This window comes from Callorhinus ursinus, unplaced genomic scaffold (assembly GCF_003265705.2).
Source record: "Callorhinus ursinus isolate GAN/ISIS: 27379988/994484 unplaced genomic scaffold, GSC_fseal_2.0 scaffold10, whole genome shotgun sequence".
In the NCBI taxonomy this organism is placed as follows: domain Eukaryota; kingdom Metazoa; phylum Chordata; class Mammalia; order Carnivora; family Otariidae; genus Callorhinus; species Callorhinus ursinus.
The window spans coordinates 74,057,164-74,084,096 of NW_027397072.1; the positions used below are offsets into that span (position 1 = coordinate 74,057,164).

The 26,933-nt window shown below is 47.3% G+C and overlaps 1 protein-coding gene across 7 annotated transcripts in view; it reads right to left on the reverse strand.

The window, feature by feature from the left end:
• PRKCE (protein kinase C epsilon) overlaps positions 1–26,933 on the reverse strand; it is a 475,917-nt gene that overhangs the window by 68,886 nt on the left and 380,098 nt on the right. For all 7 annotated transcript variants that reach the window (XR_003207488.2, XM_073897764.1, XM_025868896.2 and 4 more), the window contains one exon: positions 16,110–16,264. Coding sequence is in view for 6 of the 7 variants with exons in the window: in XM_073897764.1 (XP_073753865.1) it covers positions 16,110–16,264 (155 nt within the window). In the remaining variant the exon portion in view is untranslated. The remainder of the gene's footprint in view (positions 1–16,109; positions 16,265–26,933) is intronic.

Here is a 26,933-nt window from a genome sequence, read left to right on the forward strand (position 1 = left end):
TTTCCCCCCTGCATTTTAACAATTTTGATGAGGTATCTTACAATTAAAATTGACAATTGTTCCTTTCAGTCAAAAGACAACAGAAAAAGGGAGGGGAAAAAGAACAAATGTAATGAGTAGTTACAAAAATGGTAGATATCAATTCAATTGTATCAATAATCTGAATATACCAAAGAAAAATAATCGGAATATTAAAGGACAGAGATCATTGGAGATTAAAAAAACAACAAATAAGACCCAATTACACATGTTGTCTACATGAAACCCACTTTAAACATAAAGATTCAGATAGGTTAAAAGGGATGGAGAAAGAAATACCTAGTCCTCACACTAGCTAAAAGAAAGCTGGATTACCTATATTAATTTCAGACAATGCAGACTTCACAATACGGAAAATTATCAGGAATGAAGAGGCATATTATGTAATGATAAGGGGGTCAATTCTTCCAAATGACCTAAAATCCCCACAGGTATGGACCTAACAACAGAGTATCAGAGTAGAGGCAAAAACTAAGAGAGCTCAAACCCACAATGGGATATACGTCACATCTGCTTGGATGTATAATCAAAAAGCCAGGCGATAACAAGCATTGGCCAGGATGTGGGGAAGTTAGAACCTCCGTACGCTGTTGGTGGGAACAAAAGACCGCACAACCACTCTGGGTAACAGTCTGGAAGTTCTTCAGAAAGTTAAACATGGCTGCCATTCGGCCTGGCACTTTTACTCGTAGGTACACAGTAGAGCTAAATGAAGACATATGTCCACTCAAAGACTTGTACAGTGGTATTTATAGCAGCAGGTAGATAACCCAAGGGTCCATGAACTGATGAATGAATATAAAAAAATGTGCTATATCCCTACAATGAGACACGACGCAGCCATAAAAAGGAACGAGGAACTGATGCACGCTACAACACGGATGGACCTTGCAAACATCCAGAAAGCCAGTCACCAAAAACCATGCCTTGGATGGTTCCATTTATATGAAATATCTAAGGAGAAAGAAGATAGATCAAGTGGTTGCCCAAGGCTGGCGGTGAGGGGTGGGAGGCTGGGCAATGATGGTTAAAAGGAACGAAGCTTCTCTTTGGGGTGATGGAAATGGGCTAAAGCCAACTGTGACTATGTGTGAAGATACAAAAACAAACAAACAAACAAACAAAGACCATTAATTTGTATACTTGCAGTGGGTGAATTGTACACTGTGTGAATTATAACTCAGAAAAATTGTCAGGAAAAAAGATAATTGTAACTGAAGGGAGAAATGGACAAATGGCCTCTTTCAGTGATAGATCCAGCAGGCAGATAATCAGTAAGGATGTGGGTGACCTGAATGGCACTCCCCAACTCCAACTACAGATTCCTTCTATAGCAGTGTGCTGGTCAATGTTTTAACAATAGCTCTTCAGGGGAACAAACCTGGATCCGTAGCATTTGCTGAATTCCACCACTGATTTCAAGCCACTAGCAAAATGTCACTGATCACAGAGCTGGGAAGAGGCACACAGAGTCAGCTTTCCCTTTGGTATGCTGTTGCTGGCTCGTACTGGCGCACAAACCAGACTGTTCAATTTCCAAGAATTTTGTGAGCTGATGGTTCAACATGGGTAGTTTGAAATAGATCACACGGGGAATATTTACACCACAGCCATCAGCTACAAATTAGGTATTTCTGTCAGCTTGGGGCCAGTTTATCAACACATACCATCAAAATACACCCCAACTCATGAATTTTGCCTGTGTCACCGAGAGATACAATGCCCTTGGACAAGTCACACAACCTCTGTTTCAGTTTATTCATCTATAAAGGATGGAACTGGAGGAGTTGACCTCCGAGTTTGCTTCCACCTCTGAAATTCTATCAAATAGTAGGCCTCTCTTCCACAGCCCTCACTTATCATACAATGTAAGATCATGTCCATGTGCAGTGACATTACTTCTCACAGTTCATCTGTGGCCCCCTCAGGATGGTGACCCTGGCCTTCCCTCAAGCCTCATGGCTCACCAGGCCTCCCTCTGTGGTCTGAGATACGGGCATGTAGACCCATGGACCCATCTGGCATTCCCTGACCCCAAGCCTTTGCACATCCTGTCCCCACCTCTTGGCTCACTCTCCCACATCCTCTCATTCCGGTCAACTCCTACTTATCCTATTGGGCCTCTATGGGAGAGGGCACTTCCCCCAGAAAGCCTTCTTTGACTTTCTCCAAGTAGCTGAGGTATCTCTGCTGTGTGGCTCCCTACTACCCTAGCCTTTCCCTATCATCATTCTTAGCAGTTTTTTATTGTTATTGCTTGTTTTATTATCTGGCATCCCACCCAAACTTGAGTGCCAAGAGGGCAGAGAATGTGTGTCTCTTCCTTTTCATGAAGTCCTACACCTGACATACCAAGGGGACTTGACAACCTTGACTGAATAAATGAGCATCTGCTTAAGCACAGTGATCTCTCAACAACAGAGCCTTTTTTTTTTTTGGTTGCTTCTTAAGAAAAGATGCAAATCCAGATAGAAATCCCCTTTGGATGAATGCTTTTACGTTAGCAGATTTCTAACTTGGGAGCAAATTTCACTGGACAGATGCCCCACTTCTGAGAGGGTTTTTGACCCATGGGCATGAGATTCTCAGTCCCAATGGGACCACAACTTTCTAAGCAAGCAGCCCCGTTCTTCAGCCACTTCCTGCCCATATGGTGGGTCTCAGCCCCTGAAGGGAACTCTGCTCACTACCGGGATAAACATTTAACTTGGCTACATCAGAGCTTTGAAAAACTATTCATTTTGATTAAGAGGAAGGACTGTGGAGACATTAGGAAGGGGAACCCACATATGGTGATTTGATACTCAAAGAGCAGCAAATGGGACCACCTACCAATGATGTCTTATGTTCCAAGGGATCATGGGAATCACGGGCCACACCTCTGAACCCTTCCAAAGGGCACCAGGTACTCTTGCTACTTGGATTCAGTTACCTCCAGAGCCTCACTAAGATCATTTGGAGACGCTTTTCAGAGTTTCATTTTCAGATTCTGTCAAAGGCATTCCCAGACCAACATCTTAGGGTCACAGGGCTAGACCAACCAATCCTGCCTACCTATAGGGAACTGAGGTCCAGAAAGGAGAATTTGCCTAGGTCACTTGGCCAAGGCAGCGCCTATTAGAGTTCTGGGCCCTGATTCCCAGCCCCATGTTCCTTCCACTGTAGCGCGTCATCAACCAGACACTGAAGAATAAAAAGACTCATGGAAGGGGCACAGCACACAGAGACAAAGGGCCCAGGGAAATGATGGTCCAGCAAGAAATCCATTAGAAAATTCATCCTGTGGCCAAATATGTTTAGAAAATTCCCCCCACCTTCCTGGAGGTGTTTCCTCGATATATTTGAATGGGCTGGCCAAGAAATCAAGGGCCATGGGGCAAAACCATAAGTTTAGTGTAACTGGGGGGAAGCTCTCTCTATAGGATCTTTCAACCAAGAAACAGTTACAATACAATGTGAGAAATGCTATTATATAATGTAACAGATGCAATGTTAACAGGAGGAAGAGGGGACTAACTACGCTGGAAAGGGCCAGGGTAAATGAGCTGAAGCTGAATCTCAAAGGATGTGAGTTAGGAAAAAAAAAAAAAAAAAGTGAAAAAGAAGATATGGGATTCCAGGGGAAGGCAAAGGGAGGAGTCCCGTTGTGACTGTTGATGTTCAGGATCTAGGCAACACAGGTACAGTGTGTGTGGCTGTGTCGATGAGGACACCTGTCGGGCTCAAGAAAATATTCGAGGAGGAGCTTGGCGGGGAAACACTTGAGAAGCCAGCAGGGTGGGAGTGGGGGGTAGAAAGGGAATGTGCGCAAATCCCAGAGATGAAACTAGTTAAGAGGGTCAGCTTGGGGTTGGCTTTGGGTAAGAGGTAGAAGTAGTCTAGACATTATCCTGATAACAGAGAGTGATTGCAGACTTCTGAGCCAGAGAGTGCGTCAACTCCTTGTTTTATGATAATTAATCTGCAGGAATGGTCAGCCTGTTACCACATGACCAAAGAAAGCAGCAAAGACAATTAAGTGTGACCCTTGTGGCCTCCACGTGCTGAAGCACCCTGCCTGACCCCACCCCCACCCCCCAGCCTGAGCCATTCTCGACTCAGCCAGGGCCCGCAGAGACCACAGGACTAGCTCAGATGTTCACATACACTCTGCTTACCACGGGGCAAAGCCACCCATTGTTTGCTAAAATAATTCCCATTTTTAGTAGTTCAATCATTAGTCAAAGTCATTGAAAAAACAAAATCCTCTGATTACACCTAGGAAGGATTCAGGTTCGACTGTTGACTACATTGCAGTAACGCATGCTCCAAGATCTCTACTTTATAGAGCACGTTTTATAGCCGTAAAACAATAGTCATAAAATAATAATATAAAATAATAGTCATAAAAATAACAGGCATTGATTCCCTCCTCCTAAGGCCAGTCCCACCTTCTCAGACTCGTCTTTGTTTGGAAGCTCTAACTGACAAGGCATTTTCAGCCATTTGCCAGCCAGGAGGATCCACTCATGGTGAGATTTTCAAGATGGACAAAGTGAATCTTATCAACTGTTCACTCAGCCACTTGTGAAACAGAACAGTAGGACAATAATGGCAGCAGCTAACACTTAGGGAGTACTTACTTTGTACCACACACAGTCATAATTACTTTACAGGTATCAATGTGTATTTGCTTCTTGCAATATCCCTCTGAGGAAGGGAACACCTCCACTTCACAGATGAAGAGACTGGGGTTTAGAGAAGTAAGTTCCTTGCCCAAGATCATATACCTAATGAGCAGTGAAGACAGAGCTTGAGCCCAGAAGTCCTTTACCACCATACTGGGTTCTCAGTTCTATGGGAGGTGTCATGAGAAATACAAAAATAGATGACAAGTTCCTCGATCTTTTTTTTTGAACACATACTATGTGTTGAAACCCTCAAACAGGTTTAATCAGGAATTTCCCTCTGGTTCCAAACTTCCTGTTTGCTCTGAGCCTCTGATGTCAATGAGAGTCAGAATTCTACTCTGATCAGGTCAGCAATAATGTGGCTTCCTCGGAGGAATGTAAGTTTGGCTTTTCAGCCCAAGCAAGCGCAGGCTCTGCCTCTTCTTGTCCCTCCCACTTTATCATGTCCCAGTGACTTTACCCCGTGCTGTTACTGGCAGGTAACACAGCACAGAAACAGTTGGGGTAAAGATGATCTCACATTTAAGTAAATATGGCCCCATAGAAAAGTAACTACTCCTCAAAAACTCCTGATGATATTTAGCATTCCTTTATCAGGAGGACAAGCCCTTCAATGACACAACATGGTACAGGGACAGGATGACTCTCGTTACCAAAATATACACTTTTAAAGTCCATGCATTTGCTGAAGCAGGTCCCGTAAGGGATCGGGTGGTGGGGGTGTCATGGTGAGCTCATGCAGATGGATGCAAACAGGGCCCAACAAGAAGTCTGAGACACCAGAGTCAGACTTGCAGCTTTGCAGTGCAAGGACACCTGTTCGGCCCACTAGTCACTGTCATGTGCACTTATCAGTACTTGCTTGTCCCCTCCCAGGGTCCCCGAGTGCTCACAGTATTGGAATATTGCCAAGAAGAGGCTCCCTTCTCTGGAATGGTGCCTGGCCCCGAGATTTGGCCCTGCCCTAGGTGGGCCCTTTAACGTGCATGGGGGACACGACATCACACGCCCACCACCCTGCACGCCTCAGACAAGGACATCACGGCACCAGCATCACTGCTGTGTGCTTGGACCTCTGCAAACCTTGCTGGGCCCCAAACAACTTCCAGAGGCCTGTGGCCATTAGCTGATTTAAATCTTTCAGTTTCTGCCAACACCGCAGGCTTGGCCATCTTACTTATTATTATCAGCTCCATTTTATAGATGAAGACACTGGGGCTGAGGGTGATTAGGATATCGCCCAAGGCGACACAGTTAGTAAGCAGCAATGCTGGGACATGAACCTGGGACTTCAGTATCAGTTTGCCAGGGCTGCCATAACAAAGTACCACAGACTGAATGACTTAGGGGAAATTTATTGCTCCCAGGCTGGAAATCCCAGATTAAGGTACTAGCAGGATTGGTTTCTTCTGGGGCCTCTCTCTTCAGCTGGCAAATGGGTCTTTCTCCTGGTGTCTCTTCATGGCCCCCTCTGTGCATTTCTGTGTCCTAGTCAACTCTTCTTAGAAGGACACCAGTCCTATCAGAGTAGGGCCCACCCATATGATCTCATTTCACTTTTTACCTCTTTGAAGGCCCTATCTCTATAGACACAACCACATTCTAAGGTATTGGGAAATAGGACTTCAACATATGAATTTGGAGGGGCCACAATTCAGCACATAACACCCTCTGACTCCATAACCCTATACGCCCCATTCATCTACCCACTATGTATGGAGCCTCCCAGGAGCCAAGGATTGTACTTAGTACTTCTGTAAATGCTTTCTCATGTGATTCTCAGAACAGGCCTGGGTAATTCCAAGGGGGAATGAGGAAACTACCTTCCAGGCAGTTTAAGTATTCTGCCCAGGAAGACATAACAAAGATGAGGTAGAGCCAGGCCTCGGCCGCAGTTCTCCGAGTCCAAACTCAGCGCTGTCTCCAATATACAGCTCTGCCTCCCACGCGAAATCACATCTCGCTGCAATGGGACAGGGAGACTTGACAGTGGCCGCAGCAGGTGGGATCTGGCAGGATCTCCTTCTTCGGGGAGATCATAAATCCCATGGATAGTGGCAGGATCTCCTGCAGAGAGCTGCGGTGATGAAGAAGTGAGGTAATAGGTGTGAAGTGTGCAGGATAGCGTGAGGTTTATAACAAAGACTAAATAAGGGTCTTGCTATCCATGGTTGTTGTTGTCACTGCTGCTGTGGTGTGCTTTGGGTGTGGGTTTTGTTATTATTATTACTGACTTCTGGATAAAGAGAGTAGCTTGAATAGCCACAACTGTTATTCTCTTCTTCCCAAAATTACACACAAAGACCTAGATACGCAAAGATGGGGAGAAGGAGAGAAGAAACAACAGCAATTTTGGAAGCTGGAAAGCAAAGGGATGAATGGTAAATAACTTAATAGCCCCGAGAGAGAGGGGCGCCTGGGTGGCTCAGTTGGTTGAGCGTCAGACTCTTGATTTTGGCTCAGGTCATGATCTCAGGGTTGTGAGATCAAGCCCCACATCGGGCTCCACATTCAGTGGGGAATCTGCTTGAAATTCTCTCCCTCTCCCTTTGCCCCTCCCTCTGCTATGCACACTCTCTCTAAATAAATGAATAAACAAAATCTTTAAAAAAATAGACTTGAGAAAGAGCTGAATCGAGAACCCACAACAGGGAAAGTCAAGAATGGTTACATTTACACTGAAGAATCTCCCATCCTCCGTCCCACCCAGAGCTCAGGAATTTGCAGTGACAGTTACTTCTGGAGAAGAAGATGGGGAGAGAGAAAAATAGTTGGTTGAAAAGCAATTATAAACTCAGATTCTCTTCTTTACTCTGCACAGCCCCATCCCTGCCCTCAGAGGTTTATTCTCTGGAGAAGAGAAACAGTGGGTCTCTGGACACAGGGTGGGATGGGGGACAGAGGGCAGGCACCAGGGTACAGAGCTGGAAATGGAGGAGTTCACTGGACAATGTATCCTGGGAGCGGGGCCCTCCAGATCTGCCTCCTCACGTAGCTCCTATAGTACTGGCTGCTAAGTCCTTTCCCTTTGGGCAGGGTGCTGGAAGAGTCTTCCCAGGGTAATCTGAACACTCTAGAAGGAAAGTTCTAAAAGTACTGACAGTCAGGAGCTCCCCAACTAGGTGGCTAGCCATATTAGTTTACAGTGAAGGCCAAGCTGACTAATCCAATACCCAAATGACAGTTCTAGAAAGAGAAAACAGAAAGAATCATGAAAGAAAGAAATATTTTCCAGAACTGAAGGACACATTTTATTAAATTAAAAAAGTCTATCTGGAGCCCAGTGCAATGGATGAAGAATGGCCTACAGCACATCATTAATACGTAATGAACAAGCTTCCAGGAAAAAGAAATAGATCCATACAACGGGATCAAGAATTGAAATAGCTTCAGACTTAACAGCAACACTGGAATTTAGGAGGCAATGGAACAATACCTTCAAATTTTGAGTGAGAATGGATTTCAATCTACAATTCTATACCCAGCCAAAGTCTTTATCAAGTTTGAGAGTGAGATAAAGATGATTTTACATATAAAAGGAAGATCCCAAAGATTTATTGCCCATCCTTCCCAAAACACTGCTGGGGCTGCTTCATCACATCAAGGGAGTATACTGAGAAGGAGATGTGGGATACAAGAGACAGGAGCTTTCACAGAAGAGAGGCCAAAGGAAGCATGAGAACGCAGTCTGGGGACAGCCCAGGATGATGGCCAGGCAGCAGCCACCGGGCACTGTTCAGACCAGAGTGCTTTGGAAGGCTCCGGAAGAGAGCTACCCATGAGCATGAAGTTGACAGGGTACCCATCGCACTGAAATATCCTGCAGGGGGATGCGGACAATTTGTAGAGCTCGTGTTGAACTAATAACCATTAGAAAACAAAGAGATAATTATTATCTCCAGGGAAGACAAAGAAAGGGTATAGGAAAAGTAATTATAGCTTACCACGTGGCTTAGTTCCAAATAGTATTTCTTTTCTTTTTTAATGATTTTATTTATTTGAGAGAGAGAGAGAGAGAGCTTGTGAACATGGCGTGGGGGGCACAGAGGGAGAGGGAGAAGCAGACTCTCCACTGAGCAGGGAGCCCGATGCGAGGCTCCATCCCAGGACCCTGAGATCATGACCTGAGCCGAAGGCAGATACTTAGCCAGCTGAGCCACCCAGGTGCCCCCAAATAGTACCTCACAGTCATAATAATGCATACAATGTATATTCATTTAACCACAATTATAGTAAACTCTACTGGGAGGAAGGGAGGATGGCAGGTTGGGATGGGAGTGTGGATGTCGTGGGGCAGTGAGCAGGTAGGGAGTGGGGCGGAGAAGTAAACTCTCACTCCCACAGTGGAGAGTCACCACATAATGCCTAAAATAAAGTTTTACAGAAGTAACAATAAAAGCATGTTATTCAGAAATACAGAGGTCTGTACCGAAAACATCAGCTGAAAAAACTGAAAATGGTGGTCTCTGTGGAAGAGGAACTGGGCGGGAATGGGGAGGAGGGCAGAAAACAGTTTTTTATTTGTTTAAGCTCCTTGTAGAGTGGTTTGACTCTTTATCTCTACGTATATCTTCGATTAAAATAACATCTAAGCTTTATAGTACCTCACTGTGTAAACTTGGGTGAGTTCTTACCCGGTTTTGGTTTCAAGTTCCGCATCTAGAAAATGGAATTGGTTTAGATTGCTCTGAGGAGGCTTGATCCAACATTGGAGACTCCCAACACCCTCCCATTACACACTCAGCCCTTACATCCTCAGAAGTGTTATATCACAATATCATTTTCTAGAATTGCTGGAGGAATGTTGACAGCGGAGGATAACGCTCTGTGGGGGCGAAGATCCCAGAGCGTCCAGAGGGATTTTCTGAGGGCAGGTCATAGGAGATTAGGAAGTAAGGAAGAAGGAAGAAATCATTCTATTTCCTCCTCCTCTGCTTTTATTAGCATTAGATAAATTGAAAATGTAGGGAAAGAAAACAAGAATCTAAACATTAGACTTTCCATTTGTTAGCGCAGGCTTTAACTAGAGCCCTTCCCCAAGTCAGGAAATGCCGAATAGTTGTCAATGGCAGGAGATGATCCCAGGGATGGAGGCAGGCTATCATTCCCCAAGCTAGGCGCACTCGTTCCCTCTTTGACTAGCAGGAAGACAAGGCGACAGTTTATAGCACAACTCCGTGTGCACCTTCCAGGGAGGTCTGGCTTGCAGAGCATATAGCTACAGACCTCAGTATGTCTCCAGCTCTGTCCAGGGAAACCCCTCCTAAGCCCCCCATTCTTGTCTTTGTCCTGCCATCCTGCTGAGGACAAGGCATTTAAGATTCAGGTTTATTAGGTCCTCGGAGGTATTGTCTAAATCTTTGTTCCATGCTCTTCATTCCTATTTGACTTCTCAGGAACATGAGCATCAACAGGGAAGGCCTTTCCTAAGCACCTCTTGAGTACAGAGTGATCTAGAGTGGGCCAAAGCAGAGACACCTCTCTCCTCGTGGCTCCCCGCTGCCCCCAGTTAGGGTAACCAGGCGCACAACAGGTCCCCAGTGCAGGATGGCTATTGGGGAGTGGTGGTGACAGCTCACTAAACATGGAAATTTCTGAAAAATTAAAGGAGAAGTCATACTTCCCCTGTGCTAGATAAAGACCAAATTTTAGCGCTCCACATGAGATGTGAATCATTAATGAGCCTTCGCAGAAGTAAAATGCCTTGTCATTCCCCACCGGCTTTCTGATCCTTCACCTCTGCCTCCTCAGTCTGACCTGGAGCAATCACGCTCCGCTCCTGCATGCAGGAGACAATGCAGGCGTTGTCTGAGCTCCAGGTCAATGCAAGCCAGTCTCAGAGAGGTTCAGGAGCTTGCTCAAGAAGAGTTCTCGAAGGATTCTCTAGAAACCGTTTCACTGTTTCACCCTGGGTGGCTTTAAGGTTGGTGGAGGGAAAGCTGATTTTATACCTTTCTCGGCTGCTTACATTTTTATTTTTCCTAGGACTACCACCTTTATAATAAAGAAAAAAAAAGGAATTAAATTGTATAGGAAGGAAGAAAGGAATTCATTCTTCTGACGTGATTCCAGGAATCTCTTTTGGAGCTCAGGCTGGATAAAAGATCTCCAATGTTCTTTCAATCCATCTTAATAAAAATCAAGATACAATAAGATAGTTAACCTTTACTGAGGACCTACTGTGTGGCAGGCACCATTCAAAATTATTGAGGCCTATTAAATCGCAAAATCTCCACAACCTCATGAGATAGGTACACACAACTAACGTTCCCATTTTATAGGTGAGGACACTGAGGCTCGGAGTGTTAAGAAGCTTGGCCAGTGTGATCCAGGCCATGTTCTTCACCACCTTCCACCACAGGGGTCCTGACTTCTGAACTCTGAAAGAATACAAAGATACATTCCTGACTGCCAAGCCTTTGCTTATCTTCCTAAGGGCCCCCGGCTGTCCTCTCTGTCTGAGGTGGCTCACACCATCTGTCTGTCTCATGTTGCACAGAGAGAGGGGTGCTCTCGGAGCGTCAGCTGCTCCAACCGAGGGGCTCAGCGGAAAATGGAGAGGCAGCGAGCCTGGTGTAGAGGAGAGAAAGTTCTCTGAACCCACTCTTAAAGGCCTACAACTTTCAAAACCTCTACCTCTCACTGTGTCTGGAGGGAAGGGCGGGTAAAGGAGGGGGAAAAGGTCTTTTTATTTAAGCCATGGCTGGACACTCAGTGGACACACAGGGCCAGCTTCTGCCACAGCACACAGAGGATTCTAGGAACACGGGGCAGGGGACAGAGAGACGGTACCCTGGGCTGCCTGGTGCTGGAACCTGACTCAGACAAGGACCAGAAGAAAGGCGGCCATGCCTGTCAGTGTGGGATCTCCTTAAAGTGTGAGCCACCAGCCAGAGAAATGACTTCTTTCCTTCATTCTTGAACACTGGCCAATTAGCTGCTAATTAGTGTGTATATAAATTCCAGCAGGAAGACCGAAAATTCCATCTCCACTCCAGCAATCAGCTTCCTCCTCCAAAATCTGGCCTTGCCGATCTCCCAAATAAACCCCTGTATCGCACAGAGCATAGTCTCTGGCCCTGCTTCAGAACAGCCAGAGACAAAGAGGTGGAGACACCCTCTCGGCCTCCCCAGCCCCCTGTACACACACTGCCCTTCATCCTCTTTTTCGGCAGCCTAACACAAAGCAACATGGGAAACAGACCCTAGCATCCTCATTAACCCATAAAATGAGAGCTATGAAGGAATTGGGGGCGTTTTAGGGTCAAGGAATTAGGAGTGCTTGCAACACAGACTTTTAAGAAGTACACACCTAGGAGGGAGCAACCCACTGGATTGGAAGGCTCTGGAGCATTAGAGACTAGAAGAACAAACACTTAGTGAACACCTACTATAAGCAGGCTATTGTTCTGGGCCAACCAGATAAGCACTCCTGTGTGGAGTTCTCAATCACAGAAGAGGTATCTTAAGTAAAAACATAAGCTTTGCAAAGGGAACCTGGTAAATGCCTGGTATAGAGGGAAGGCATAATCCCCCGGACAGGCTGGGTGGTCGGGAGAGCCTCACACCAGCAGGGGCGCGTGACACAGTCCCAGAGGCAGAATAGAATTTTTCTCCATCTCTGGTCCTCAAGTCACCCGAGGAACACTTTAAAAAAATATAGATTCCTGAACCCCACTCCAGACCTACTGAATCAAAAACTCCAGCATGTTACCCTGGAATTGCTATTCTTTTTTAAGAAAAGATATTATAATTATGGTAAACTTCGAACACATACAACAGTGGATAGGACAGTGGGCCCCCCTCCCACGTGCGCGTCACGTAGCCCCGGCAATCATAAACTCAGGGCTGTTTTTTCTCTCACCAATACCCTTATCCATTTCCCCTCCTGCAGTATTATGGAGTCTCTGTGCCTTTTAAACCAGGGACTCCGAGGCAGTCCGAACATGGATGTGAACTGGGAACCACTCATTGATCAAGACACAGATTAGGAGAAAGGGATTTCCAAGGACGGGGGGGGGACAAAGGCTCTGAGAAATAAAAAAGAATGGCATGGGGGGCAGAACGGCAAATGATTTGGAGTACCTAAAGGGTGGGATATCTGGTTGGAGGGAACAGCGATAAGGGTCACAAGATCATTGGGGGCCACCAGGGCCCCGTGTGCACAGACAGTGTCTTTGTGAGAGACACAATAAACCATCTCCTCTGGGTAGAAAAAGCCCCCCTTCCCTGGGCTGAAGCCAGCCGCACCAGGAGAGCCGGCCTAGATGCCATCCACCCTTGGATGGCGTCTCCCTGCCTGCACCCTTTGCCCTTGCACCGTACCCAGACCACACAGCTGTGCATGGCAGGCCTGGGGCGCGAGAGAGTCTGAAGGAGGCTAAAAAGGGAGTGTGTGACAACCGTGTGCTTTCAAAGAATGGCAGGCAGCGGTGGAGGGGGAGGGCAGACAGGAGGGCAGAGAACCGGGAGGCAGTGAAAGAGTCAAGTCCTTCAAAGACTGCAAACTCACCCGGGAAGAAGGCACAAGGCCCCGAGGTCATGTCTTGAGAGAGAGGCGGGGGAGAGAGCTTGTTTGGGTTCTGGGGATAACTGGGGGGCTGGATGTAGTGACAGAGGGTCACTTGTACACAGGAGTCATTTGAAAGCGTGCACGTGTCGGACTTCCAGGGTAGGAGGAAGGAGGGATGAAGGCCCTAGAGAAAAGCAGCATTTGGAGAATGGAGGTTGGAGGGGAGCTACAGCTAGGCCAGGCCATACAGAGACTGAGGAGGAATGGTCAGGGAGGTGCGAAGGAATGTTGGGGGGGGAGGGGAAAGTGTGGCTCATAGAAGCCAACAGAACAAAAGTGTTCACAGGTGTGATGAGAGGAAAGTGGAAAGGGGAAAGGTAGACATGTAAGGGAGAAGCAAGTTTTGGAGTACGTGGGATGACAAGCCAAAGAGTTTGGACTTGGACTTGAAAAGGCGGGGTGAGAGATGTCCTGGTGTATAGCACGAGCTTGCTGATCAATCGCTTAGGCTTCCTAGGTCTGCCACTGACCGAGTAGGGCCTTGGGCAAGCTACTTAAGGGAAGGCTCTGAATCCCTGCCAGTAAGCTGGATGGTTATACCCACTGTAATAGGGATGGGATGGGGGATGACGTCTCCAAGGGTGGCCGTCCTTCTTCCTGTCATCGGCACCTAACAGTGTACTGCCTTGTAGTATGGCTGAGCTCTTCCTACCTAACTCCTGTATCTCCAACAGGCTTGTGAGCTGCTTCGGGGGCAGAGATTAGGGTTTTAAACTAATTGAAGTCAGTGGTCATTTGTTGACTATTTACTATGTGTAAGACAAGAGGAGCGTGTAAAATGAGATGATGGAGGGGTTTACAAAAACATACATATAAATAAATGGTCCTTAAGGGCGTTTGCAACTCAGTGAAGGATCCACAGCGATGCCTAACGCTAACTAACACAAGGTGGACAATGGTAGGCACTGCAACAAAAGTGTCATCCCATTCAGTCCCGAATTGCCAATGGAAGTGTGGGTGATGGAGAAACTTGCTCTGGCTGGTGGCACCAGGCTTTGTGCAAGCAGGCAGTACTGTGTGAGGCCTCTGGGCTGGACAGAGGCCGCCTGAGGAGGGCATAAGCACAGGCTAGCTGGGAATGGGCAGGTGGGTTTGAGAAAAGCTGAGAACCTTGGTGGGTTCAAAACAAGGTGCTATGGGGACTGCAGAGAGAAAGGTGTACCAGGATGTAGCACACACAACCTAAGCAAAGCCCCAATGAGTCCCACTCTGCTATGATCCCGTAGTCCCTCCCTGAGTGTGGTGCAAGCCGGGACTTCTTCTAACCAAAAGAAGGTGGAAAAGGCAATGTCATGTCACTATCACGATAATGTGACATTACAGGGCAAAGGAATTGTGCAGATATAATAAAGGTCCCTAATCATTTGAGTCAAACAAAAGGGAGATTGTCCCAGGTAGGCCTAATCTAATCAAGTGATCCTGTAAAAAGAGGGTCCAAGCCTTCCCTGGAGTTGAGACTCCAAGCAGGAAAGGCTTTCTCTCCGGCTGGCCTTGAAGAAGCCAGCCACATGCTGCAAGGAACTGAGTTCTGCCTACCAGTGTGTGAGCTCAGAAGAGGACCCCAAACTTCAGACAAGCATGCAGCCTGACACCCTGACTGCAGCAGAGAGATCCCAAGCCGAGGGCCAGGGTGCACCATGCCTGAACTCCAGGACCACGGAAACAGGGGGATAATAAATGGGTGCTGTCTAAAGCCCCTAAGTCTGTGGTATTTTGTTACGCAGCAATAGGGAGCCAATACAGGGACGCGCAGTGTGGCGCACCATGACAGGCAGGCTGAAAAGTTCAAGCTTTATTTTGTAGGTCAGGGGGAGGCACTGACTCCTTTTAAGGAGAGAGACGCATACTTGAGGAAATTAAGAGTCGTCAGTAAAAAGGAAGTCTGGGGTGAGGGTTGGTCAGAACCCCTCAACGAGCATTTAGTCAGAACACTGCTCCCAGGAGAGGGTCAGGAAGGTTCTAGTGACTATGTTCTGGGTTGAACCAGCCAGCTATTCTTCTACACAATTGAAAAAAGGTCGGGGGGGGGGGGCAGCAAAAACCAAGTCAAGAAACTGACAGTCATTGAGAAAACCTTAAGGAACTTTAGTGTCCTTGTTGCTAATTATAAATATTTACTCCTCCCAGAACTCCTGACCTCACAGAAGAGCCTGCGTAAATAGCCCCGCTCCCTTACTGGAAAATTAGTGTGTGAGTATGTGAGTGTGCGTGCGTGCGTGTGTGTGTGTGTGTGTGTGTGTGTGTGTGTGTGTTCTGTGTTTTCTTGGAAGGGGGACAGGGCGGCAGTGAGGGACTGGATGATCTGCAGTAACTTCCTGTTGGATATTGTCTAGTTCCCTTCCCCTCCTCCTCCTCGAATCATAAACCCAGAGACCCCCGAGCAACTCCTCCTCCTCCTGATTCTATCTGCTGGAGACAACAAAGCCAAACAAACTCAGGAAGTGGCAAGAGGTTGGGAAGGGGAGGAAGTTCATGGCACAGAAGGAAAAAGTAAAGAGAATGCCCTGATGATGAAGGAAGAGGGTGGGGAGGGAGAGAAATGAAGGTCACTCCAAGGTCGCTCGGCGCCAAGCCTTTAAAATGTTGTGCTTGGGCTTTCAATCAAAACTGGCACAAATGGTGGGTCAGATCTCCTGAGGCTATTCAAATATTAACATTCACAGTGATAAACAGCCCCCCAAAAGTCCTCTGCGAGCAAATTATAACAAACAACTCATCTAAAGCGGGTTGCTAAGAGACCCGTTGGGTGGGAGCCAAAGTCAGTTCAAGTGTCTGGAGAATTCTTTATTTTTTCGCTTTCACGAAAGGCAGGAGGAGGGAAGAGCTACCTGTAGATGACTCCATGCTGGTGGAGGAACATGAGGGCTGACGTAACCTCTGCAGCATAGAACCGGGAACGAGGCTCGTCGAATTTTCGGGAGCGCTGAATCTGGAACATAAGGTCGCCACCGTTTACATACTCCATGACGAAAAAGAGGCGGTCCTGAAAGGAGAGCAGAAAATGCCATTTAGGTAATTCCACTGCTGCTTCCACACGGGCCAGGGAGCATCTCCTGAGCCCTGAATTCAAGGGGGAAGAAGGTGCAGAGATGGATGAATCCTGGTAGCACGCAATCCAGACAGAAGACAGAAGACAGAAAATCCAGGCAGCACACGGATTAGGGTATGAGGTGTTATTTTAAATCTCTTTCTCTGTTTTACTTTTATGAACAGCTTAGTTTAGTGGAGGAAGCCCAAAACGGACAGAAAGGAGACCTGGGTCTTTAATTTCCATGACAACCTTGAAGTATGTCCTTGGACAAGTCTCTGTCCCTTTGGAGGCTCCAGCTACCTTTATATGTGCGGTAGGTTGGATAATGGCTCCCCACCAGATATCTATGTCCTAATCCCTTTACGTGCAAGTGTTACCTGAGACAGCAAAAAAGGACTTTGCAGATGTGATTACAATAAGGATCTCGAGATGGCAAGTTATTCTGGATCACCAGGGTGGGCCCTCAAAGCAATCACAGGTGTCCTTATAAGAGAAAGGCAGGGGGGAGATTTGAGAAGCGAGAAGATGGCAATGTGGCCACAGAGGCAGAGACTGTGCTGTGGCCACAAGCCAAAGAACGTGGCCGCTACCAGAAGCTGGAAGAGGCAAGGATGGACTCTCCCCTGAGGGCCTGGGGAGAGAGCAGGGCCCTATGGACGCCTTGATTTCAGTCCAGTGACACTGGTTCCAGGCTTCTGGTCTCTAGAACAATGAAAGAATAGATTCAGATTGTTTTAAGCCCCCAACTGGTGGTAATGTGTGAAGGCAGCCCTGAGAAACTACTACAAGGTCCCACGGGCTATTGAGGCTGCGAGGGCCCCTTCTGTGGCCCCTTCTGAGGGCCACTTTTCACTCTGGAGGATGCTCCTACTGGGATTCCCATCTTGGGAATTTCCTATGGCTTCTTTCCTCAAGGTGGCCTCTGAATGACCCAACCACACTCCTACCTCTTCGGAGGAGGGGCCTTCTTTATCTTCACTCAGTGCCAATGTGTAAAGGAGACAGATGGAAATACACTTTTGCAGCTTTTTTACTACTATTTCCTAAGCCTGTAAGGTGTGGGGTGCTGTGCTGGGTGGGAGGCAAAGAATGGCAAGCCAGCACTGTCCCCTGCAGAACTTAGGAGCCAGGGGTGGAGACAGGGAAATGGGCAGAATGAAGAAAACAAAACAGGAGCGGAGTGTCTTAAAGATGAAAGAGAAAGAGAAAGGTGGGCTCTCGAAACTGGGGGCCACGGAGGATTCTGGACAGAGCTAGGGCCTGAGACAACAAGGAGGCCGGAGTGGGGGGCAGGAACAAATCCCAGGATTTGGGGACAGGGTGAGAATGCCGAGGGGGGCTGCTGAGCGGGTCAGCGGGGGAGGAAGGTTCACGGTGCAAAGGGAAAACAGTGATGCTGGGGAGGCCAGAGGGGCAAGCACATTCTTAGCATACAGACTGAGTCTAAGTGAAGCTGCCAGGAGGAGGTGATCATGATCCTTCTTGATTCATGAAGCAGCTGCGACAGCATATTTATTATTGGCATTGCTTTGAAAATAAGTCCATCGTTAAGAACTGTTATGAATTCAGACTACCTTCTGCCCCGACAGTCTCCCAGTTTATTTAAGCTACACCGATACTCACAAAGGGCCTACGGTCTATCGTCTCTTCCATTTGTCTTCCTTCCCCTTAAAGGCCTTCCCCTTTTCTCCCCAGAGTACAATTCTGGACTCAAAAGTACACAGGCTGCCTTTTGCCAGTCATTCCCTCAATCTCCCATTCCCCACTCAAATTCTCATTACAAAAACCGAATGCTCAGGCCGATCCCAGCCCCATGAGACCAGAATTTCTGAGGGTGGGCCTTAGGCATTGCTCATGTGCAAAGCTCCCCATGGGAATGCAGTGTGCAGCCCGGGTTCAGAACCACGCTTCCATCTGGGTTCTGCCAAGGTGTTTGGTGTCCGAGAGATACATGGATTAGAAGTCATTTAAATTTTCCTTCTTCTGTTTTCAAGGATCACCCAAGAAAATGGGTTCTCAAGCTTGTGCATCGGAATCACACGAAGACTTGTGAGAACACGGATTCTGCCTCTCACCCCGGAGTTTTCGATTCGGAAGCCCCGGGGTGGTGAATCTGAGCATCGGCCTCTCTCACCCCACTGAGAACCACAGCCCCAGAGCGCTGGGGGCAAAAGGGCAGCTGCAGCATGCACCCAGCACTGCCCCGATCTAGCTGAGCCACAGCATCAGGGACCGCCTCTGTGAGGCCCTGTCGTGCGGCCCAGCCGGACGTGGGCCTCAGCAACAATGCCGTCTTTCCTCGGCTCTGTTTCAAAGAATCCAAGGCTTTCAAGAGGAGGAAACCTCGCTTCTCTATATCCCTCTGTGCTCCCTGGCTGCTTTTGATCCCACCAACCCTAGACACACAGCATTTAAGAACAGGGTCCATGGAGTGACAAAGAAGGGCTCCCACCGAACTCTGTCACCTACTGGCTAGGTGAGCTCAGGCAAATGACTTCCTCCCTGTGCTCGGTTTTCTCATCTGTAAAAAGCGGATGATAGGGGACCTGTCTTACAGATGTCTAATGGGGATGAGATTATATGTTAAAGTGCCAGGTTCAAAACAGGTGCTCCATGAAGGTGGCCTCATCCTATTGTCACTGAAGGCATAGAGCTGCTACCATCACCAAGTCTTCCCTTCCTGTCCTTTTAGCAGTATTTTCCCCCGGAGCACTTCCTCTTCCAAAAAACACTTGGCTCCCTTGGCTCTCAGGCCGGTTTCCTCCCCATGTCTTGGGCAGGTGGTCTCGGGCCTGCTCGTGTGGGCTTCTCTCCCCAGCCTTCAGGTGCTCTAGGGTCCCTCCCTCCTCACTCTGTCCTGGCTGAGCAGTCGCATCCACACCCACAGTGTCCAATGCACCTCGCTCGGCCCAGGTGACCTGCGAACGTCAACCTCCATGTCAGACTTCTCCTCCAAGCTGCGTACCCATTGATCCAGCTGCATTTCTTTTTTTTTTTTTTTTAAGATTTTATTTATTCATTTATTTGACAGAGAGAGAAAGAGAGAGCACACAAGCAGGGGGAGCGGCAGGCGGAGGGAGAGGGAGAAGCAGACTCCCTGTTGAGCACAGAGACTGACGTGGGGCTTCAGCCCAGGACCCTGGGATTATGACCTGAGCTGAAGGCAGATGCCCAACAGACTGAGCCACCCAGGTGCCCCTATCCAACCGCGTTTCTGACATTTCCCTCTAGATGCCACAAAAGCACTCAACCCAACAGGTTCAAAGCTGACGTGGTAATTTCCCCCCAGTGAACCGGTCCTCGTCCAGGGTGCCTGTGCACAAGCCAGAGAGACCTGAAACTCACTCCGAGTACCTCCCTCTCCCTCATCCCTTACATCCATCACCAAGCCCTGTTGCTTCTCCCTGTTGTACTTGTGTACTGACTACTTTGTACCTGCTACATTTGTCTACTTCTTTGTCTCTGCCCACCTCGGCTCGGGGCCACCATTCTGGTCCAAGTAATTATCACCTCATCTAGATTCTTAAGGAGTGCCTTCTTCCTAGTGCTCCCCACACTGACTAGTCCCCCTAGCAAATGCGGATACTATACTATAGGCAGTTACCCTGCTGAAATGAAAATCTGAGTGTAACCCATCCCCCTCCCTCCTCTCTTTCTAGTGATTATTCTTTAAGGGCTTCCTATTACTCTTGGAATAAATAAGAAACTCCTTAATATGCCTGATGGCCTATTATGATCTGCCCCATCTACCTTCTTCAGAGTCGTCTCCCTTCCAGCCACCTCTGGTTCCCTCTGTCGCAACAGCAAATTCCCTCTTGCCACGGGGCCTTTGCTTATGCTATTCCCTCTGCTTGGAAAGTTTCCCCTCTTCCTTCTGGTTAATCCCCCCTCATCCTTGAGATTCCAGTACAGCCGTCTTTTCTTCTAAGAAGCTGTCCCGAACTTCCCTGACAAGGTCAAATCTCATTATTATATGCCGTGTTTTCCCCTGTAGCATTCAGGCGGTTTGATTTGCAGAACTGACTCATGTCTTTCTCCCCTGGCTATCTGTCTGTTTCATGAGGGCAGGAACTGTTAGAAATTCTGCCCTATTAGTTTGTAAGGGAACTAGCCTGAGCCCAAAAGAAAAGCTGCTATAATTCCCTTTATTTTTTTCTTTTAACTATAATTCCCTTTAAAAACAATCACTGTGTGGATGGAAGAATGAAAAAAGGTTACGGGCTGGAAGGGAGAAAGGGAACCAAAGGGAACTCTGATTTCTGCAGCTGCAAACTCTTACTGCTTAAGGAGCTAGAGACAAGTCAGCCTGTTGCAGAGAGCCTCCTGCCTGTGGAATCGCGAGATGAGTACCCGCTCTGACCACTCTGCCCCATGGGGGGTCTGTCTGTATCAGCACCCTGGATTCAGTTACAACTCTGAACAGTTCTTTCGTTCCATGGGCAGTGTCTTCACTTCCCAGTGAGATAGTCAGTTCCTTGAGGAACACAGTTTCTTCTTCCTAGCAACCCCCACCACCACTAGCTCTGAACTCCGTAACTAAGGAGGCACTCAATAAAAATCTGCTCATCCAACATTCGCTCCGTGTGAGCATCCCAAGGGAGGGATTCTTGTCGGGTCAATCCCTTACTGGATCTCCAGCAGTGAGAACTGAGCCCGGCATATAGTGGGTTACCGGTACGTCTTTGTCGAATGCATGAGTTCTTGAACATCCACCACGCACGAAGCTCTAGTTGCTGGAAATTCAATAGTGAACCAGAGCTGGTTTCCCTGTGTTATTCCTGTTGTTAACCTCACTTGGAGTTAGTCTAACATTAGCTCATTTTGAACTTCTGCTGAAACCTGCAATATACCTCAATGTGCATGGCCCCCAAGCAGAATCACCCCTCTTTAAATTGGAGGGACAGATGTTTAAAGCCAGATCAATTTTTCACTCCCCCTCCCTCCATTCAGGGAGTTTGGATCCTTCCTGACCTCCACACCTAACACATCTGAGAAGCATGTTTTGATGCAGAGTGAGAACCTTAAGTCATTCTGGGAACTGCTTAATTACATAAACTGAAATCAAAAGAAAGCTGGCAGACCCAGCAGCTAGTCATTAATCCCCTCTTGGCATCAGTAGAAAACAAAACAAAACAAAAACCCAACTTCCTGGTAAAGTAAGCAAATATGTTTTCTGAGGTAATCAAAGATTTTAAAAGCCTTATTCCACCTTCTCCTCCCTTAATCTCACCTGAATGTCTAAAAAGTTACGGTCCTGTGATAGTAAGTAATGAAATTAGGAAAGAGATTATATGTCATGGCCATTTAGGGTAAGAATAGTTAATCATGACCTACAAGCCGGAAGGGCCACACCGTGTATTTGAAATTCCCATTGGGCTCTGTTTTCCCAGAGCACTAACCTTTCCTGCCTTTGAAGGGAATGCTAGGCCTGCCCTGTTCATCTTTCAAGGTGTGATGGATAGCCAGAGGCTTCCTCTCAGCCGCACCACATGTCCTGCCAATTGGATTTGTTTGGACACACATTCCCCATCATTTGCGAACTGTTTATATGTGCAGAGATTCTATCGCTTTTGAATCAATTTCACATGAGCGCCCAACAAAAGATTGGACTTGGAATGGTCTGCCTTTGATGTGCCAGTGACGGGATGAACGATTTCTCCTGTGTGTCATCTAAGGGAATCATGGGTCCTCACTTCACACCCTGTGACATCTCCTCGCTCCCCTCCATGTCCGCATCATTTAATCTACCAATTCAACAGGTCTTTCTTGGGTGCCCAGTCCTGTGGTGGGTCCCTGGGGGATATGAAAGATGACATAAGCCATGGCTTTGGTTTCTAAGTAGTAGGAATTGAACATGGGAAACCACAAAAACGTTCTATGGTTATGTGCGAAACCCTCCTCTACCGAATCAGATTGTGAAACCTAGGTATCTGGATCTTACTTTCTGAGCTGCCATAGAGAGTAATTGTCCGTCATCCAGGCCTTAGCACTTACAGAAGATCAGGATAGGAAACCGTCATTGGGAAAACCCTTTCTATATTTTATTTTCCGTACTAGAACTGGTGCTGGTGGAACTGGCCATTGCTATATAGGAATTTGGTTGACACAAATCTGAATTAGCGTTAGGACGTGGGTGAGAGAGAAGTCGTCCTGGCAAGTTAAAGGAACAGCCCTCCAGGGAGAGGTAAGTGGAAAGGGACACCACGGGTCAGGGATGGGGAGGGTGGGATTGAGCCGGTGAAAAAAACTTGCTATCTAGGAAACCGCTCGTAAATTCTGGATGTAGGTAGGAAGGAGACGGATTGGTGGTGGCAGGGGGGGAGGCAGGGAGGTTCTAAAAAACACAGGTAGGAAGCAAAGAACCCCAGAAATCTTCTGAGTTGTAAAATGGCATGATTAAAGCTGACCTAAAGCAAAACTATTCTGGAAGCAGAATTCAAGATGGAGCGGAAGAAGGCAGCCTGAAGTTATTCCATTTCTTCCTTATTTCCACTGTCCTGTCCTCAACATTTCATCATCTTTTAAAAAGAACAAACAACAGGCAACCCTCCCCCCTCTCTATCACACCTCCTTGGTAGAACCAAAGGCAAGATCCAACCACTCTGGGAAACCTAACCAAAACCATTTTATTTCCGCACAAAGAAAGCACGCCCTCGTCACAGTAAACATCCTTCTTCTTACCGGAGACTTACCTCTCAGTTAATAGAGAAGGAGCGTCTCGTGTGGACAGTAACTATGATTACTGGGGTAAGTTTTCCTATGCAATAACAAAAATAATTATCACCTGAATAATGTTAAAAAAATCATTTTCACACATCATCAGCCCTTCTTCTCATAGGCCTTTCCCTCCTTCCACCTCCCACTGTTCAGAGGCCTTACTCCAGTGTCATGACTTTGTTGTGATGTTTCCCCAAGTTCAGATTTATCTCAGCCAAATTCCTAGAGTAATAACCAATTCCACCAACACCAATGGTAGTAGGGAAAATACAGAGTGGATTTTCACAGGGCTGGGTCTTATGATGATCTTCTAGAAGCCATAGAGGGAAGAGTCTACCCTATTTTGGGTAAAAGGGGAGATGCTCGTTTTCATGTGGGAAAGCCTTAATCTAATCAGAACTGGCCAAACAGTAAAAATTTTGCATGGGAGTCTGCTGGCTGGGAAGGTCTAAACTTCATTCATGTGCATCTGATACTTGTTTCCAATCGCTTGAAACTATGATTATTTGACACACACAGGATGCCCCAGGTTTAAAGGGACCTAAAATGTAGCAAACTGACTCACCCAATAAAGCTCAAATAAACATTTCCTGCCTCTGATTAGAGCTGCACTTTGCTCAGAGAACAACTTCAAGTCACTGCCAACCTGCCCCACATGCTATCATCTGTGTGAAAGTCAGGGGCAAGGGGAAGGGTCTGCCTTCAAAGCATCAGAGAATACTTTCATTTTACAGGGTCCTCAACCTCTTCTGAGAAAGAAGTCTCTTTGACACAACATAACAGTAGGTAGGGAACAGCCCCCAAATAGGTTACGTGTCAACGATGTTGATCACTGGAGTGACCTCCTGCCCTGAACAAGCACAGTGTCTGAAGTCAAGTGGGAGTAACAGCTTATTGTTAGTTCCCATTTTGAAAATGACAGAATCGAGAGGGTTTCGATGGGGAACATGGCCAGTGACAAGGACAGTGGTGTGGCTTGGCTGAGGCTCTCTCTTTTAGTCCATCCCATCATCAGAGGGTCAATGTCTGGTACCTCAGCGTCACCTCACAGAACCTAGCTTCCTCCTGGTTTCCCGCATCATCTGCTTTCTTCCTCAAGTGCCACTCCTGGGGTCTGGCACTGCGCTATCATCCTCTGTCTTGGCTGTTGACCTGAGCTCCAGGAAAGCAGGAAGGCATCAGGAACCTTGACCCTCCCTCATCCACCTAACTTAGCGGCCTGGTCATCCAGCAGAGGTTTCAGGCTCTGGGCTGTGCCTGTTGCCCACCCAGAACCTGGTCAAGAGGGCAACATAGGCCAAATTGGTCCTTGATGATACCAAGAGATACTCTAAATCGGAAGAAGAGATCGCCTGCTCATTGGAGCCTGTTGTCACCAGTAGTCAGCTGTTTGAAGCCAATGTTAAGGACCTATGGAATGTTCCTTCTAAGTGTTTTCAAGCATAGGAATAAAAGTATTCTTGTTCTAATTCCATTTCCCCAACCCAGCCAAGGCCCACATCATAATCTTGTCCTTTACCAATGTTCTTCCCATGAGTTCAGGCCGGTCCTCCTAATCTAGTGCGTAACTGCATCCAACTCCGATTGTTTCCCACACATAAGCCTTCCTGTGAATCCAGTAGGTCATTAAGTGCCAACGTCTGGGGCTCAGGACATCACTTTCTTGTGTATCCCCATCTTGTCTAGGCTCAGTGCGTGTGCAGCTCAGTAAGAAGAACCAAGTCTGTCTGTCTCCGGCTCAGACGCTAGAGACAGACTCCCCACGGGATTGAAGCAGCCCAGAGAGCTGCCGCCCTGATTCCAGAAACCTAGCTGTCACCTTATTATTTCCTGCGCCCAACAAAAAAAGAAGTACCTACAGAGGTCATACTTGAGTTCTGATTTCCAGGAGGCTCATGCCCCTACTACCATCGTAAACAAAGCCTGTGGTCCCGGGTTAGGTCAACCCTTGAGCATGTTATTGCTGTTGCTATTGTGTTTGCTGTTTCTCTAGCTGCGTTTCTTGTTTCTTTGCTTGCTTAATTCTATTTAGCCAGAAATCCTGCTCACCAATCAGAGGATTAGAATATCCCCACATTAGTGGTCAAGTGACCAAGTCCATTCAGCAAAAAGCAATCAAGGAAACTTTCTTCAATCCTGTGCATACAAAAGGACTGACGAGGTAACAGAATTGTTCACTTTACAACCAGCTATCAGCATCACTATAGTCCCTCTTTTCTTCCCTTTCTTTTCTTTCCGAGGATTATGCAAAGTTCTTGTGACAGTTTTAAAGTTAAGCAAATACGAGGTAGCTGACTCTGAGTGGAGAAGGCACATCATTATTTCCCTTCGATTGTGGGAGAAACATATAACCTGCTTAGATGGAAATATTCGGGTTGATCACACCAAACATGACAAAAGAAAAGCTTTCCCCCTCACACCTCCTGGCTGGGGGGTTGCAGTCTGAGCTGATCCTATGTAAAAGGATCCTGTAAATTCCTGGACCAATGGTCTCCAGCCTTCTTCCACCCTAGCACTCTAACAGACAGAGTGCGCCCTCGGGAAAACCATGCCTTTCCACGACAGGAGGTGTCCCCTAGAGTGACCAGAGTCATGTCTCCTGCATCTGGCTGCATCCCTGTAATGCTTAAACACCACGCTGGGCTCATCCACGCCATTCCAGTAATGCCATGAGAAAGCACTTACTGTGTCGCTGATACCCGGCTGTGTTGTGTTTTTTTTGCAACTGTCAGGCCCTACGACAGCAAAGCAAGGGCCTGAAGTTCCCACCTGGGGCTGGAGAGCTGTGGTTTTGCTACAGCCTTGTACTGCTGTCTTTTCCTCTCTATCAGTCCCACTGGGCTTGACTCTTAGTCCCACAATCATGTTGTTGGATTCACATGCATGGCTGCCTTTACCAAAGCAGCCACTCCATGACGGCAAGGAAGCGTGGCTGACATCCCCACTGTGCTAAATCTACCCTTTCATGTCCTGACTTCTTTAATAAAGCCGAAATGACAATGTGCTAATCTGGGGGAAACTGGCAACTTGGAAATAATACACTAAGGTACGCACACAACTCAACCCCGAGGATTCTGAGCGCTCAATCACGTTGTTTTAAATCGTGACTGGCACGGCCGGTGGCTGCAGGCAGGCTAAAGAGGATTTCCATACCACTTCACTAATACTTTCATTTGATGGCAGATAGAGCGTGAAAGGAGGGTTTTTGATTATTACATTCTTTGATCTCCATACTTCTGTCCAGGTTTACTCAGAACGCCAGGCAGTGTGGGGAGATAAACTTATAAATATTTGGTGTGATGGCACAGGGTCCTCTCCAAGGAATTAAACGTTTAAGCATGGCCGTGCTATTGTAAGAAGGTGCTAAAGTCCGGCAGGTGCTGTTTCTAAAAATCCAGGGGCGCGGACTCCAACCAGCACCACGCCGTCTGCATGAAACAGGCATAGGTGCTCAAAAAGCAGAACACAAACAGCCTGTGTTTAATCTGTTCACAAACCTTTCGTTCTTAATGACCTGGAAAGGTGGCGGTACAGACAAAGCAAGGGGAGAGTTTCAGGATGAGTTGCAGCTCTGACAAGGGCTGAGGGCCAACAATTTTAATTTGGATAGGACGCTGGTTTCTTTTAAAATGTAGAAATCCATTATCTAAAAAGATTCATTAATGCCACAAATGAGGGAAGGAAAAAAAAAAGACTTGGGAGCTTGAGAACCTCGAATGAAATGGGTCAGGACTTGACTGCAGTCAAGGTCTATTTGTGGTACTTGGTCAGTGGGTGTTTTTTAACGTTCTGGTAGCTTTCTGGGCCCATACCCTCACCTGCATGGTGTAGCAGTCCCAGCTTGGCCTCTGGCCCGAGTTCAAATTCTAGCTCAGCCACTTCCTGGCTGTGTGAACTTGGACAA